At 39.3% G+C, this 18490-nt stretch overlaps 1 protein-coding gene across 2 annotated transcripts in view; it reads left to right on the top strand.

The window, feature by feature from the left end:
* LOC133526623 (dipeptidase 1-like) overlaps positions 1-18490 on the top strand; it is a 314385-nt gene that overhangs the window by 262218 nt on the left and 33677 nt on the right. For both annotated transcript variants that reach the window (XM_061863317.1, XM_061863320.1), the window contains exon 9: positions 98-182. In XM_061863317.1, coding sequence (XP_061719301.1) covers positions 98-182 — 85 coding nt within the window. The remainder of the gene's footprint in view (positions 1-97; positions 183-18490) is intronic.

The following is an 18490-nucleotide window of genomic DNA, read 5'->3' as shown; positions in this document are numbered from 1 at the left end:
TATCGGCGCCTAGGGCCCATATTACAAGCTATGTTTAGTTTGGGGCTAGATCGATCTGTGTCAGATTGTTCATATATATTTATTTATTTAATTGCAGAAAGAAAATGGCGGTATAATAATGGTGAACTTCTTCCCGGACTTCGTGAAATGCGCACCCAACGCTACTCTGTCCGACGTCGCTGGTAAGTTTACAGATATCTTAAAATAACGTTATATTCTTGTAACGTTAATTTTTATAACGTTATCTCCACGTACAATCCGACGGCGCTGGTAAATTTATAGACACTTTAAAATACCGTTATTTTTTAAACGGTTATTTTTACGAAACTCGTTGCAATATAACGTTATTGAAACATAATTCATATATTTTTCAACCGTTATTTTATACAGCTACGTATACGGAACTTCAAACACAAATTAAAAATAACGTTATAATATCCAGCTTTTATTTAACTTGCCCTGTTAGTGAGGGTCAAATCTTGGAAGCTTAATTTGACCAACTTTCCGATCTCAGATTGAGCTGAAATCTTGCATACGTATGTAAATCGGATGACTATGCAATATTAAAATGACATAGAGCTGATCTGATGATGGAGACTGGATGTAGCCATGGGAACTTTGTGATAAAACGAACAAACTAAAACTAACTACTTTGGTTGGGAGATTAGAATTGTCTCGATGATTAAAAGAAAAAAGTTGCCTGTGAAAAGAAAAATTGTACTTGTAGTCTTGTACCAAAAATCAAATTTTTGCCCAAAACTTATTTCATAACGTTATAACGGTTTTCTTAGAATTACGAGCTTATGGAGCGACATGTTTGTAGCAAGGTACTACGAAATAGTGCTACGCTGCGTAGCAAAACTTGATCATAATGACTTCGTGCTACGAGGTCATAACTGTTGTGAACAGTTGAAATTAATAACATTCAGCTAGGGTAGTGCTACGTCGTAACTAATAACATGGTTTTCCCGGTCTGTAGCGGAAATGCCTTGTACGGCCCGATTCGAAGAATGATTAAGATTGGAAAGATCGATAATGAAACGACATGTCAAAATTGACGTTTATTTGGATTCCGCTGTGATCCCAATAAGATCTATCTACGATATTTCTAGCGTCAAAGTGACATTGGTTGCCCGAATCGAGCTACTTCTGTCAATTATACGACATACAAACGATATCTAAATGAGAACTGATCTAAACCAGAACTTATCGTTATCTTATCTCATTCTTCGAATCGGGCCAACAGCTGAGCTTCGGTACTGCTACGTCGTAGCCGATAACATGGTTTTTCCGGTATATAACGGAAATGCTTCGTAGAAGCACATTGACAACGTTTCGTGATAAGCGCTGAATAGATTAACGGGGGTAAGATTTTTTTACACGTTTGTCATATTATCAAAGAATATTTACTATAAAATGGGGGGTTATTAATGTGTGCTTTATCATCTTCCGCATAGAGGTTAAAATGTGAATACCTATAAAAGTGGGGAGTTCGAGCAGCGGCAATCCACTTACTTGCCGGGGTTATGTGCTCTCGGGATGCCAAACGTGCCGTAAAGTTGGTCGCAGCGTAGTTCAGAGCAGTCACTTTAGTAAAAAACGCCATAATTAACTTGACTTCACTTAAAGTCCTACGTCCCCTAGGTGGGGCAGAGGGCGTCCACAGTGCGCCGCCATCTCGTCTGTCTTGGGCTGCGTGCTTCGCCTCAGGCTATGATAGCCCGATTGCTGTCAACTCGGATGCCACTGAGCGCCGCCAGGACTGTTTGAGACGGCCTGATTCTCTCTTGCCTTGCGGAGTCCGTTCTAGGGCTTGCCTAGGGATACCATAATTAAACAGGCTACTTATTTAGTCAGCTGCAATAATTTACGGGTTGGGTCGGGTAATATACAGGTTATACTGAGCAACTTTTTACTTGGGGACCAATCACGTAATCGCGAATAAAAAAAATTGTTTATTTTTTATACATTTTTGCTGTTGAGTTTGACTTTTTCTGTGGGGAAGTAAATTTTCTTTTTCACGATTTCATGGTTCGTCCCATAGTAAAAGTTGCTCAGTATGACCTATATATTCAGCCCGTAAATTCATCCTGTATAGATTTGTTAGAGCTAGTTTTGCAAAAAATATGGAATACCAAAGAAAACAATAAATTAACTGCATTTATTTTTGAGAGAAGCCAAAATGTTGTTGACTGGTGAGAAAAAAAAAACATAACGTAGATACAATATGAGATGTACAAAGTCTGTAAAAATCGTGCGTAACAACTAAAGAAAGGTAGCACTGTACTTTTCAGATTTGGGTTTTTCTGTTTCGAATACTGACGAGTTTTTTCGATCCTTATAAAAGAAAAAGTGTCCTAAACTTTCCATACATTTTTCATTCCTTGCATTACGGTTCCGCCATGCATAGTCTATGAATAATGGTAGCGGAATGAAATAAAAAAAACTTGGGATTTTTTTTCCTACTAGGATTGAAACATTTTGTGATTCAGAGTAGAAATAATATAGAAAATCCTAAATCTGAGTTTAGTGTACAAGTTTATTCTCTAACGACGTAACACACAGAAAAAATGCAGTCAGAATTATTGGTATAAGAACAAAGTTTTTTTTCTCTAATTCGAAGATTCAGTTGTTATTTAAATAAACTACTTGAAAATTACGTCTTTAAAAAAAACAACTCTGTTCCATTAAAAAATGATATAATTTAATTGGAGGTAATTTTAACTAGTATTAGGAAATCTAGAGCGTAAATAAAATGGCTCAACTACTCTCACTTTTACTATTTATTTATTTCTCTGGTTTAAATGGAGAGCGATATACATCAAGTGGCTATTTTTTTCTAAGCTGTGTCTAAAGGAAGTCTCTTGACAAAGTCGTGAAAGTTACTATCATAACGTTGCAGTTAAGCGTATTGAAGGTGGAGTTTATTAATTTTCGAGTGGGTGAAAAGTGAATTTTGCACAGTTAATTCTATTTATAACGTGATTGCAGCAACAGAAATCTTGAAATACGCGAAAAACCAAATTTTGTGCCATTTAACCTTGAATAACTATCGACGCGCACACGAGATTTTGTTGACTTTTAAGGGACCCTTTAACACACCAAAATGAAGGTGTATGCGCGTTCCCAGCTTATTATCTCTCATGCAGAGGTTGGCCCCCTTTTGCAGCATATTTGACTCATTGATTTGGAGAGCGTTTTTATTTGAAGTGACTATGTTGTTGTAAGCTGTGTCTAAAGGTGAAGTCCCTTGACAAAGTCGTGAAAGTTACTATCATAACATTGCAGTTAAGAGTATTGAAGGTGGAGTTTACTTTCCGAGTGGGTGGAACTGGGGAAAGTTAATTATACACAGTTTATTCTTGAATGACTAACGGCCTGATTCGAAGAATGAGATACGATAACGATAAGTTCTCATTTAGATATCGTTTGTATGTCGTATAATTGACAGAAGCAGCTCGATTCGGGCAACCATTGTCACTTTGACGTTAGAAAGCGTAGATAGATCTTATTGGGATCACAGCGGAATCGAAATAAACGTCAATTTTGACATGTCGCTTAGTTATCGATCTTTTAATAGTATTTTATGCAACCGTTGTTTAAGAGAGGTCAAAAAAGGCGAGTGGCGTGAGTAACAATTTGAGGCGAAGCCGAAAATTGTTAATAAAGACGCCACGAGTATTTTTTGACTTAGTTAAACAACGTTGCATACAATACTTTTTCTACGACCAAGCACTTACTTTGGTTATCGATCTTTTAAACATCTTTCCAAGGTCTTAAACGTATCTTAATCATTCTTCGAATCGGGCCGAAAAAAAAGCAATAATTATGTGAATAAGATAAGATAAGATAATAATTATTAATTTAAAACTTATGCCTTTTTTTTACTGTGGTGATTATACAAACACAAATAAGAGGCTCTGGTAGCCAAGCGGTAAGAGCGTGCGACTTGCAATCCGGAGGTCGCGGGTTCAAACCCCGGCTCGTACCAATGAGTTTTCGGAACTTATGTACGAAATATCCTCTAATATTTACAAGTCGCTTTTCGGTGAAGGAAAACATAGTGAGGAAACCGGACTAATCCCTAGGCCTAGTTTACCCCCTGGGTTGGAAGGTCAGATGGGAGTCGCTTTTCTAAAAACTAGTTTATACGCCAATTCTTAGGATTAGTTGCCAAGCGGACCCCAGGCCATGAGCTGTGGCGAAATGCCGGGACAACGCGAAGAAGATGATGATAGTACTTAAACACTAGTATATTCCTAAGATTCATCTTAAAATAAATAAAATAAATAAAATAAATAAAATAAAAATAAAAATCATTTATTTCAGACCTTGGTCCATACAGTGTTAGTACGACTTACTCTAAAAAATTATATTAAATTATTATTGAAATAAATTAGACTTACGATATTTAAGGGTTTAAAACTGGAGCCAGGCACATACACCAGTAATATCTACATACACTCATGCGAATTGTGTGTATGTAGCTACCACTGAGTGTACCCTGGTCCAGTGCACAAGAAGCTGACTGTCAAGCCTGTCAGCTATAATTGCCAGGAGACTGTTGCGGCTGCCCCGCAGGCGCCGCAGCGCGGCCGCGCAGCGCGCGCGCATGATGGCCTGGAACCCGTCCACGCGCGCATCCGCGAACATCCCGGACGCGCTGCACCAGCGAGGCAACCGCAACAGTGCCCTGAAGGCATTGTTGTATTGGATACGTAGGTCGCTTAGCGACCTTTGCGTATAGCTGGTCCATAGTGCACATGTATAGAAGGTAGTGCAAAAAGCTCGAAACAATGTTATTTTTACTGGCGCGGTGCAACGCCTAAATCTATGTGCCAGCATATTTGCTCTAGTCGCCAGCGCCCTACGCTCCCTTTTTATATCCTCGTCATCCTTCATATTATCACACACTACATGTCCTAGGTACTTAAATACAGATACCTGTTTTAAAGGGACGCCATTGAGCAATACTGGGGGAAAATCATCCTTACATTTATTACTATGCTTAAAAATCATATATTCACTTTTAGTACAGTTATATTTAAGGCCATGACTAATAGCATATTGCTCACATACATTTAGCAATTTCCTAAGCCCTCCGACCGAGGGGCTCAACAGCACCATATCGTCTGCATAACTAATGTTATTGAAACTAGTGTCTTGTATGCGACAGCCAACATGCATGCTGCTGAGCCTCTCGATAAGTGCATTTATATATATGTTAAACAATTTAGGGGAACTTAACCCACCCTGTCTTACCCCACAGTCAAGGCTGTATTCATCAGACATTGTATCACCCCACCTAACAACATTAATTTGACTAGAGTACCAATATCTAAAAACATGTATTATATCTTTAGGTACATTTGCATCATAAAGCTTCTTCCATAGAATCTCATAATTTACTAAATCAAAGGCTTTGGATAAGTCAAGATAGCAAGCAAATACAGGGGTTTTTCTACTAGTATAGTATCTAACAGTTTCCTTCATGCAAATTATTGCACTCTCTGTGGACAGGCCAGGCCTAAACCCAAACTGAGCACTGTGCAATTGCAGGTAGTTATCCAGCTCAGCATTAAGCAAACTGTCAAACACTTTGGACAGAACAGTAGCTAGTGAAATTGGCCTATAATTATTCAAAGATGACACATCTCCAGTTTTATTCTTAATAATAGGTACAACAACCGTTCTTATCATTTCACTAGGGACAAAAGAGTGAGTTAAACAAAATGAAAAAAGCATTGCAAGTAACCTTGGCAAATGAGGCCCTGCATGCTGGAGATGCTCAATGCTCAAGCCGTCATGGCCCGGGGACTTTCCTCTCTTCATATCCTTAATTACCCGAGCCACCTTTGTAGCAGAGAATCTGGTAACACAAGTCCCCGCCATGTCAGCCCCAGCACCAAGCACCCCCGCACTCATGGTCAGCGGTGATTTTACAGAAAAATGCTCCCTAAACATGTTAGCAATGTCCTTCGGCTCAGTGATGTTGTCAATACTCACAGGCAGTCCAGGTCTATTGTTCAGCTTATTTGTATGTTTCCAAAAAGTACGAAAGTCCTTATTATAATGAAAAGAAGCAATTTTGTCAAGCTTTATTTGTTCCTGATTTGATTTACACCATTTTAACTGGGCCTTAAACCTACGTCGGCTACTACGCATTTCTTCATACACAGGACCCGCACGTGGTTCATTCAAAAGCTGCCATATCTGAAACTTACTCCTGGACTCCCTATGAGCAGCGGCAACATGCTTATTCCATCCCATTACTTGCCTACCCCTATGCCTGTTACATTGTTTGTCCTTTGATGACACAGAAGCTATGCTAAGAGCACTAATAATTTCTGAATATAATTTATTTATTACCTCTCTATGTTCCAAATTTTGACAGAAACCATCACAACATCCGGTCAAGGCATTGGGAAAATCAATATTCTTTAGTAGCATGTTACATTTCCTATTGTACACATCTATTTCTTCCATTTGCCTTTCCCCCCATAATAAAGTTAAATTAAAAACTTTAATATCCAAAAGATGTGTATTTTCTGTTGCTAGTAGAAATTTGATAACAATACCTAAACTAAGTACACATTTACTTATATCTTAAGTATTGTTGTAGATCGATGTATAAGTGGATTTATGTGCTTACCGACCAAACGACTATATTCTACTCTTTAGAACGTTAATTGGTGACATAACTCAACACTTTGTACATATAAATATCGTGGAAAGCGTCCTTTCTTTACGAGGCCTCCTGAACTTATGTGACATTCAGAAAACCACCTTACACCTTACAGAAAATCGCAGCCAAATAACACTAGACCCTACTCATAGTTTTGTGTTCCTGCCGGTGAGTAAGGTTGCCAGAGCTCAACGAGGGGCGGGAGGGGGTTAGGGTCGGCAACGCGCATGTAACTCCTCTGGAGTTGCAGGCGTACATAGGCTACGGATACTGCTTACCATCAGGCGGGCCGTATGCTTGTTTGCCACCGACGTAGTATTAAAAAAAAACATTCCATGGTTAAAAGTAGGTACCTTATGGCGGTTGGCGCTTATGTTGCGTAGCTCCGTATTGGAACGTCGTTAATAACAGCGTAAGCGCCAACCGTCATAAGGTACCTATACCCGTGGAACGTCACATATCTCGCTATTTTACCAAAGGCCGGGGTCGTTTTCACCCGCCGCCCGCGGCCGACAGCGGCCCGCCGCCCGCGGCGTCTGAATGGTATGTTCGGGAATGCTCGGGAGTGGTCGTTTTCGCCCGCCACGTGGGGGACGCCGCACAAACGATTCAAAGAATGATTAAGACACGTTTAAGATTTTGGAAATATCTGTAAAATATCGATAACTAAACAACATGTCAAAATTGACATTTATTTAGATTCCTATCTACGATATTTCTAACGTCAAAGTGACATTGGTTGCCGAATCTAGTTGCATCTGTCAATTATACGAGCGAAACGATATCTAAATTAGAACTTATCTAAACCAGAACTTATCGTTGTCGTATCTCATTCTTCGAATCGACACTAACACATTGACAGTAAGTTTTTCCGGTCGGAAATGGAACGTCTGCTATGAGTTCCATTTCCGGCTCCTGTGTGTGTCTATTTTCGGAAACTTACTGGGAGGGTAATTCAAAATTAGATTGTTATATCAAAATGTATTTTTGTCATTATTCGCTCGTGCTATCGCTATCGTGAAATAAAGCTATTTTAACGGATTTTATTTGGCATTTCAAAACTACTTGTTGTATTACATACTAGTCATACTACCTCTAGTCTTGTAAGTAGATTATATAGCTCTAGTTTATAAAAGAAATGCAATAGAGCAATACCAACTTTTGTACGAAAAACTTTAATTCGATGTATTTATTTAACTATAGTATTTGAAGCTACTTACTTACTTACTCCGTTGGCTCAGCGACCCAAAATGAGACTTGGCCTCCGACACAAGACAGCGCCACTTTTCTCGGTCCTGTGCGACCTCTCGCCAATTGTCGACTCGAAGCTCACGAAGATCCGCCTCCACCATGTCGCTCCAGCGATACCTAGGGCGTCCGATAGGACGTCCTCCTTCTAGGCGACCCAGGTACGCTCTTTTTACGTTCCGATCTTCGTCCATTCTCTCAAGGTGGCCTAACCAACGGAGTCTGTGGGCTTTACTTTCTCCCATGATGTTAGGTTCAGCCACGAGTATAGTATTTGAAGCTACATAAACTAATAACAGTCCTAGACATACCTTATCCTATTGTAAGTACAAAGTTTCAGAGCAATCTAGCTAGTCGTATTGAAATGAGAGCGTAACTACGTTTGTATGGCGAACCGAGCTTGGTGGGGACACTTAAATTTCGAATTATAGAGCAAAGTATGCAATTTTTGCGCCCACTACGCTATTTTTTTTTCTTAGCACAAGCTATTTAGTTAAACAGCTTTTTAGCAAATATACTGTTTAAGATATACATATCCAGGTATAAAAAAATAAAAAATAAATATTATAGGACATTATTACACAAACTGACTAAGTCCCACAGTAAGCTCAATAAGGCTTGTGTTGAGGATACGTTATATATAATATGTAAATATTTATAAATACTTAAATACATAGAAAACACCCATGACTCAGGAACAAATATCCATGCTCTGCCCTTACCAGGATTTGAACCCGGGACCATCAGCTTCATAGGCAGGGTCACTACCCACCAGGCCAGACCGGACGTCAGACAGGTATAGGTACACAATTTTATTATTGTAAGATGTTCAGGTAGGCATACATGTGGAAAAATCCAGCTGTTCAATAAAAACATCAACACACGGTTCACCGAAATGAATAGTTATTTATTTTACAAAGGAGCAAATTTGTTGTGGGCAAACCTCGTGCCTTGAAACCCTCGCAACGCTCAAGATTCCACTTTTCGAATCACTCGCTACGCTCTTGGTTCAGTTTTGGAATCTCTCGCTTTCTCGGGTATCAATATTGGCACGAGCGGTTAAACAAATTTTGTAACTTAGTGACAACACAAAAATTTTCACCACACCAACAGCAAAGAAAATTCTAACTTTTAAATATTAAATAAAATCAAATCCATATGAAGTTTATTAAATATTCATCATTCAAAATCATCCTTTAAAAGTCAAACATCCCCTGCATACAAAAGAAATGGATTCAATGTTTGATATGTCACCGTATTGAAGAATTATTTCGTTTAAATTTTAGTTTTTTCGTCGCAAGTGTGATGAAAAACATTGTGTGTAACTCTGGAGGTAAGAATATTGCAAACTCGGGTCTTTAATTCCCTCCAGCCTGCGGCTGTTGGGAATAATCACCCTCGTATCCAAAATTCCACTTACCCCCCTCGTTGCACAATGTACTATAATAAATCTATTACATTTAACAAAAATATTAAATTAGAAAAGTCAGTATTTTAAAAGTTAACCGACATGGTTCGTATGAATTAAGGAGTTATAGCTTTTTTTTCAAAATCCATATTAACTCCCGTGGGAATAATATAAGCCTTTGTTCTTTAGTACACCTGCATGATATAAGGTCTTTTTCGAGCAACTGTGATGAAAATATATTGGCAGTGGTGCTAAGCTACTTAGTTTACTGACTGTACAAACATACATACTTGTACAGTCAGCATCAAAAGTAGCGGATCAAATAACGTTTCATAAGCATCTACCATTCTGTAACGGCTTAACAAAAAGTCATGTCTTTAATATAGAACAACTAATACTGTAAAAGATATACTTTTGAGCGCGAATTTTAGAGATTTATCTATATTTGGAAAAGTTATCCGGAATATCAGATACTTTTGGCGCGTTGTTTCATCCGCTACTTTTGATGCTGACTGTACCACTTAGTTGATTGTATATGTTTATTACGCATATACTCATAATAACATAGAAATACGCTCAGCCGAGCAAAAATGATAATTGTCTCGGATAAAGGCCTTAGTAGGGATGGGCGAATCATTTTCATCGAAATATATTTCTTTCCCGACATCGACGAAGTCTGCCGGATGACCCACGGGGCGCCATTAGGGCCCACATCACGATACGACGTCGTCTTACCAGTGGCAGGGCAAGACCCGGTGTGGGCAAGACACATTTAGCGAGGCCCTCTGGTGGCACAAGAAATAACGAATAACGTTGCTTCCCAGTTATACGTAGTTGGCGAGGCCCCTCGGATCGCGAGGCCGTATGCGATGGCCCACGTCGCCCACGCCTAGCGCCGCTCTGCGTCTCACGTTGCGGCGTCATACAACATTACGCCGTCTCCTTTTTGAGAAACTGGCCAGTAATAGCTCAAACCCGGGGCGAGTGAAAAAAGAGGGGGGGAGGCCTTTGCCCAGCAGTGGGACACAAAAGGCTCTAAATAATAATAATATAATGTTATTTCGTTAAATTTCGATTTAATTGCCTGGATATCTTTGGAACTATTTTGGAACTTTCAGATATGTCAAGAAGTTGCTAGAGATACGATATCTATCATCCCGATTCGAAGAATTTCTCATTTAGATATCGTTTGTATGTCGTATAATTGACAAAAGCAGCTCGACTCGGGTAACCAATGTCACTTTGACGGTAGGAATATCGTAGATAGATCTTATTGGGATCACAGCGGAATCGAAATAAACGCCAATTTTGACATGTCGTTTAGTTATCGATCTTTTAAAGATCTTTCCAAGTTCTTAAACGTAATCATTCTTCGAATCGGGCCGTTTAACAATTTCTTCACTCATCGCACCGGATACGTAGTATTTCCGTCTCTTATTTGAAGTAAGTAATGTCAACATTTCAATGCAAGTTTGAGAAAAATCTTTTAAACGCGAAAGGTAAATTCCAGAGCGGTAGATACTTTTGGCACCGTATAAATTTTCTATCTACTCTCCACAAATAAACGATTGTACCCCTTTCGGGGTAACGGGAAACACGCGACCCCATCACTAGTTATTACTGATCCCACCGGTATAATCTCCCGTTTTATTACTTTCTCACATTTCTATTACACACGTGTAGCTATATATACAATACCTATACGTTCAGTACCCCTAGTGTAAATTTAGTCGATAGCGAAACGTGACGTACGCGTTTGCGTTAAGTCTCATTTTGTATGGGTTTTTGAACAGCGCGCCAAGCGGGACGTTTTGGAAAGTCAAAAATCTCATACATAATGACACTTAACGCAAACGCGTACGTCACGTTTCGCTGTCGAAAATATTTACATTAGGGGTACAGTTTATATGTTCAGCCGTTTATGGAACTCTATAGGTCATATTTTTTAATTAAATGGTTCAAATTCCATTCGTTGTCTTGGGTCTGAGGGCCTACCGCGAACCGCGTTCGACGTGTTGCCTCTCTGTCGCACTCGTAAATTTATAACTAAGTGGGACAGAGAGGCAACACGTCGAACGTCAGAGGCCACGGTTGTGTTGGTGGCTTCTACCAGAGAAATAAATTAAGTCGAGTGGTATTGTATGTCAGAATTTTAAATATAATAACTGAAATTCGCACTGTGCGGCTGCACGGAGCGGTTTAACCAAAAATAGTATCAGCGTTGCTAACTGGCGCGGACGCGTGCGACGGATTTTACATTCAATGGCCCCTGCATGCGTGCGTGCACCACTTAGCTACTTAACTACAATATGGGGTTAAAAAAGTGTAAATTTTTATGAAAAATCGACAATTTGCATGAGCTTGCCGTCTATCTCTGCCTTAAGGTAACCGCTTACTCCGAATGGTCTTCATGCTCGTTTCCTACCGATTAGTAAGTTGCCTGTAAAGAGCTTCGCGCGCTTGAATTTCGAACGCCGCGCGCGCAGAATCGGCGGCATCTATATCAGCGGCACATACAGTTCCGATTAATGGCTACTTTCCTCTATACACTGATATCGAGCCACTGCGGTACGCGCGAATATGTTGGCTAGAAGATTCGCCAAATGTAGCGACACCGTAAAAAGGCAGCTGTTCCTCAGTTTTTGCACAAGCGTCTATACAGTGGAGCTATGGTCCGACTACACCTGCGCGGCGGTCAGAGACTTGCGTGTGCAGTACAACAACGCGTGGCGGGCGCTGTTCCGCCTGCCGCGCTGGTGCAGCGCGAGTGCCATGTTCGCGGAAGGGCGCGCGCCGGGCTGGGACGCGCTGCTGCGCGCGAGAAGCGCCACCGCCAGAAAGGCAATATACGGCTCCTCCAACACGCTACTGTCGGCGGTGAGAGAGTGGGACGCCAGCCCGCTGCACGAGCGCTGGAGGGGCTACCACAAGCCTATCGTGACGGGCTCAGGGTAACCCGGGACGCAGGTCCTTATTTGAATTTTAATGTAATGTAATATATAATATATTGTTATTAAAATTTTAGGATGTTATTTAATTTGATTTAATTTTATTTTAATTTTATTTAATTCTTTTTGTAATGTGTAAATGTATAATGTATATGGAAATAATTTTCTGGAATAAATTTCATTCATTCATTCATTCATATCAAAATAATACATATAGGTATTATAGTTACAGAGATATACGCCACCGCGCCATAACACTTTTCGTTACATCTGGTTTTGGATGAGAGTCCCTCTATAAAGAACGCTCATTTCACGTCAAAAAAAACCAACCAATATTCAGAATCACCCACTATACGCACAATTCCACTTAATTGCCTACAAAGTAAATAGCTTCATTAATTAGTCTGTAATAAATAAATTAGCCGTAATTACATTTAATTGGACTGTCAGGATATTTAATTATGATACGTGAAATATATGTGACAACGAGCTTAATTTATTACGTAAATGTATAAAATAACTACATTTTCTGGTATCAAAGAGTAACGGATGAAACAACACTTCAAATGTATCTGCTACCCTCTAATATTCTTCCAAATAGAGGTAAAACTCTTCAGCGGTGACAGCATGGTTCCATTTTTATCACTCGTCACTATACCCGTCACTTTCGCGCTTACATACTTGTTGGAACGTGACAGGCATGGTGACAAATGATAAAGACCCTACCATCTTAGCCCTACAGTTCTCGTCCAATTATTTGCAATGCAGCCCGATTCGAACTTTAAGATACGTCTAATATTAGGTTTAGATACGATATGGATCGGATATATCAGTGTTACAGGGACATCACTTTTGACAGTATCATATGCTATATATGTCGTATTTGAAAACTTATCACTTTCTGCACACTTTTTAGAACAAAAATGACCCTGGTTCAGAGCATAAGAAATGAAAATAAATCAATCATTTAAATCAGTTAAGGAAAATTGACCAAATATTAACATATGACGCCAACAACGCTGTGTCGTGTAATTAATAATTAATGATGTAATCGGGGTCATTAGTACCTAATGAAGCTAATTGCCGTCGCAGCCTCATTTGTCTGTCGCGCCGATGGCTCTTCATTTCCTGCCATTTGGGCACATATCATTATCTGATCATATAGGTTAACGTATACACTGACGAGATTTCATTTGGTACTAATTTGTCACTGGCATGGAGACTCTTTGTTATCAGACTATGGAAGGTGAAGGTAAGGAATGGAATCTCCATGTACCACAAAGTGCCATCAAAAAACCTTAAATAGATGGCGCTACAATACCTAGAATACTTTAACAAAAAAATCGAATCATAGCGCACTTCACTCCGTCAATAACGCCTAGGTTCTTAGCTACTCTAGCGCTCCTCTGGAGAGATTTGGAACTGTTATTTATAGCTGACAGCTGGACACTTTTGCAACACATCTACCATAAGAAATTTCACTCCTTTTAAATCCAAACTTATTTCAAGCACATTTTTGCAGGTTACAGTATTTTAATTTTTTTTTTCACCCGCAAGAATGCTTCTTCCTTCAACCATCATAATATATCAATATCAAAACTATAACAGAATCAAATTCTGAATACCTCCCCCAAGGTCCTTAAATGTCAGGTGAAGGCAAATGGAAATCCGGGGGTCTGAAATGAGGGACAAGGGCTTATATTGTCCCTCAAATTGAAGCCCTAGGACTTTGTCCGCCGTAATGACTTGCACCTTTAATATTACATAATATACATACATACATATTATATATAATGGGCTAACAATAGAATGGGGTATTAACATTGAATGCCTGTCTCTTTAGAGGGCTATTTAAACTTTCGACCCGATTCGAAGCATGATTAAGACACGTTTAAGATCTTGGATAGGTCTTTAAAGGATCGATAACTAAACGACACGTCAAAATTGACGTTTATTTCGATTCCGCTGTGATCCCAATATATATACGATATTTCTAACGTGAAAGTGTCATTGGTTGCCCGAATCTGCTTTTTTTTTTATACTACGTCGGCGGCAAACAAGCATACGGCCCGCCTGATGGTAAGCAATCTCCGTAGCCTATGTACGCTTGCAACTCCAGAGGAGTTACATGCGCGTTGCTAACCCTAAACCCGCCCCCCTCGTTGAGCTCTGCTTCTGTCAATTATACGATATACAAACGATATCTAAATAAATGAGAACTTATCTAAACTAGAACTTATCGTTATCTTATTCTTCGAATCGGGCCGTTTGTGACATCAAAATGATATGATATTAGTCGCACGTGCATTGCGCTCGTACATGTCCGTACATGTATTGCACGCGCGATTTATAAATTTAAGATTTAAGTAATAAAAACACGGTAAAAGCATATCGATTCAATAATTAACCATAGGGACTTGAAGGAACTGTCATTCATAGATAACATCATTTAACGTTTTAGGTAGAACTGGCTATCTTCATCATTCCGGCTAAGTACAGTCGCCATGAGATATATCTGAGCGGCCAAGGTGCTCATAGATTATTATTATTGGGGTTTCGGGCCTTTGAGTGCCACGTCGACCAGGTAGTGATCTATTGTGACAGCCCTTTAAAGTTCATTACTGATGCCCGTTGAATCCAGGAAATGATGCTCATAGATAGAACACGCCTCTATTAGATTATAGGACTTAGAGTGCGTGTTCAGATATTTGTGTACACCATGGCTGCTCCGATATATCTGATGGTGACTAATATACATCAACACATCAACTTTAATTATAAGAAAATCGTAACAGTTTATTTTTTCTGATTCAAGCTTTCTAAAACAAGTTGTCTACCGAAGAAGATTGATATGACAAGTTTAAACTCAAATAAGTACGCTTAATTAATGCTCCAACAGATGAAACGTAAGGGCGCCCGCTAGTGTGTGCGGTTGCACTTCGCGGGCGCACGCACGTGGGTGCCATTGTAGGTAAAATCCGTCGCACGCGTCAGCGCCAGTTAGCGTCGCTCATACTATTTTCCAATAACCCCGCTTCGTGCAACCGCGCCAGCTAGCGAACGCCCTAAATGTAGTATACTATCATATCAAAATGTAATATAGCTATCTAGAGCTATATGCTGTCACAACGGTTTACAAGGGAATCAATACTCAAAGACCTTTGTAAGTGCCCCGACAGCGAACGCTAGAGATGTGGCACCAATTAGCCTGCTACTTGGAATAGGTTAAATGGATATAATATAATTGTATCGAAGTACAAAACTTGTGTTGCCTGCCTCTACATTTAATCAATTGTTTATTTTCTTTTCTTCTACCTTTTTACTACTACTTACGTGTGCCAATAAAGAGTATTCTATCTATCTATGTTTTCACTTTTCGTGCTCGGCAACAGATAATACATGAAAATTAAAGATGTTATTGTGATTTTTATCTATTGCGATAACTTGAACATATTTAGGTTTTGGTCTGTCCTTGAAAATATACTCTATTTTCCGAGTGAATATTTTCATAGGTAGCTTTTGTTTCTGATTAAAACATATAAAAATCAGTTTTAAAATTAAAATTTTGCGTTAGCCAATGAGAAGGCGACCAGCGGGCGTATTATGGATGGTTTTCTCCGCATGATAAAATAACCGTCACTCTTTAGCACGTTCACACACTGTCCGTCGACAGACGTAAATCGAGAACCTCATGATAGAGCAACACGTCTCGTCTGTAGCCGATGATTTTTACTTTGACAAAACCGCTATCCCGTCCACAGACGGCGAGTTTTCTCATAGTCAGGAGTATTATACTCCTGACTATGAGAAACTCTTTCGCCGTTGAGGCAATCCGTCTCTGGAATTCCCTCCGTCTTTATTCGACAAGGCCCAAGCAAACCCGTTTTCAAACGACTACTTCGCAAGCATCTTCTGTCAGAAGAACTTAAATAAGGGTGAACATGTATATGTACATAATTATATGTATTAGTCTATCTTTTATACATTATATAAGTAGTAGTATTTAACTATTTATATATTTTTAATATTATTTGACTTCACGTTTAATTTGTTCCTTATTATTTGTTATTATTTTTTCCTGCACCAACATACACAAATGTCTCTGTTTGACCCAATGGTTGACTGGATAAAGAGAAGTATCTGGTGCCAGTTTAGGCACATCAAAAGGCTTTCTAATTTTTTTTAATAGCCTATTTTGTGTCCCACTGCTGAGGCCTCCCCTTTCTTCCGCCACTCATCACGGTTTGGAGCATGTTCCTAGTGTTGCAGCAAAATCTTTAGAGTGACTTACCGACGTTAATGCATCACCAATATAAGGCCATGACGCATGCTGCGGCACAACGCGACTGAGGACGTTACGGCTATAGACGAGATGCCGTATCACGAGCCTCTTCAATGTATGTAGATGTATACATACTGAGCTGTCAATATGTGGCACAACTTTTATAGATAATGCAATGTGAAAGTCCGTCTATAGACGCAGGGCCGGATTTAGGGGAGGGCAACCGGGGCTACTGCCCCGGGCCTCCACAAAAGAGGGGCCCCCCACAATAGAGAATTCGGTAAATTTACCATTTTATTTGGAAAAAAATTTTGGGGCCAGGGGGCCTCCACTCCTTTATTGCCCGAGGCCTCCAGACCTCTAAATCCTCTAAACTCGGCGACGGAAAAACATTCAGCAGGCAATTTCGAGAATGGCGCTGTGTCCGTGAACGTGTTAATGCCCGGGAATTGAAAGTGATTGACACCGTTTCATCAAACTGTCACGAAGATAAGAACGTCCATCATATTCATGCAGGATGCCAACTCAAATAACTTACGTTCTGCAATCAAAATGATGTCTCAATGATGTCACGGGCCGATTCGAAGAATGAGAGAAGAGAAGAAGTTCTCATTTAAATATCGTTTGTATATCGTATAATTGACAAAAGCAGCTCGATTCGGGCAACCAATGTCACATTGACGTTAGAAATATCGTAGATAGATCTTATTGGGATCACAGCGGAATCGAAATAAACGTCAATTTTGATATGTCGTTTAGCTATCGATCGTTTAAACATCTTTCCAAGATCGTGTCTTAATCATTCTTCGAATCGGGCCTGCGTCTTACTGCCTTCAAAACATGTACGGACATGTACGAGCTAAATGCACGAGTGATTTTGATGTCACAATGTAGGTAATTAAGTTAGGAAGGCAGCCGACAAAAGCCGTATGTTGTATCAGGTTCCGTACACACCAATTGTGTATTCTGGAGATAGGAGGTCTGAAAGGGATTAGCGCTGGGGTCTTGATATACTGGTCGACCTAAACAAAGTATTACGTCCCGATTCGAAGAATGATTAAGACACGTTTAAGATCTTGGAAAGATATTTAAAGGTTCGATAACTAAAAGACATGTCAAAATTGACGTTTATTTCGATTCCGCTGTGATCCCAATAAGATCTATCTACGATATTTCTAACGTCAAAGTGACATTGGTTGCCCGAATCGAGCTGCTTCTGTCAATTATACGACACAAACGATATCTAAAGAGAACTTATCTAAACCAGAATTTATCGTTATCTCATCTCATTCTTCGAATCGGGCCGTCGGTTGAGTTTGGTATCAAATGAATCTTTGCTCCTTGAGTATAATTGAAGATTCTACTTGGGATACTTTTTTTCGATCAACACAGTTTTTAAGACTCTAAATGTATTATCGGCGCGCTTAATATTATTTAATTTTTTTGACAGTCAATTACTATGTATATATATATACAGGATGATTCAGGAGACGTGAGCAGGATCAAGCCTGCATATTCGGTAAATTATCAGCAACTGTTTCGTACCAGTATTTGTGAGATTAACGTTAATTTAATTTTTACTGCTCAAAAAAAAGAGTTTTATTTTATTTACGATATTTATGGTCACCCTCTTTGTTTTATCCATAATAAGTGACAAATTGAATGTCATCGGAGTGTGGTTACTTTTATAAAATCGTATCTCACTCAAGTGTGACATTTTATTTTCTTCATAATCAAACTGCTGTCATAACGGTTAAAGAGGTTTTATCTTTGTTAATTAATTGTTGTAGGGTGTCCATGATTGTAGATAATCAAATTTGTCCTTAAGAAAAAGTTAAATAACAGATAAAAACCGTGATTGTTTTACTTAAATATGATGTTGAACGATTCATTAACATTTACTGATTTTGTAGTCTTAG

This window comes from Cydia pomonella, chromosome 1 (genome assembly GCF_033807575.1).
Source record: "Cydia pomonella isolate Wapato2018A chromosome 1, ilCydPomo1, whole genome shotgun sequence".
Lineage (NCBI taxonomy): Eukaryota > Metazoa > Arthropoda > Insecta > Lepidoptera > Tortricidae > Cydia > Cydia pomonella.
This window is presented reverse-complemented; position numbering and strand designations above follow the sequence as displayed.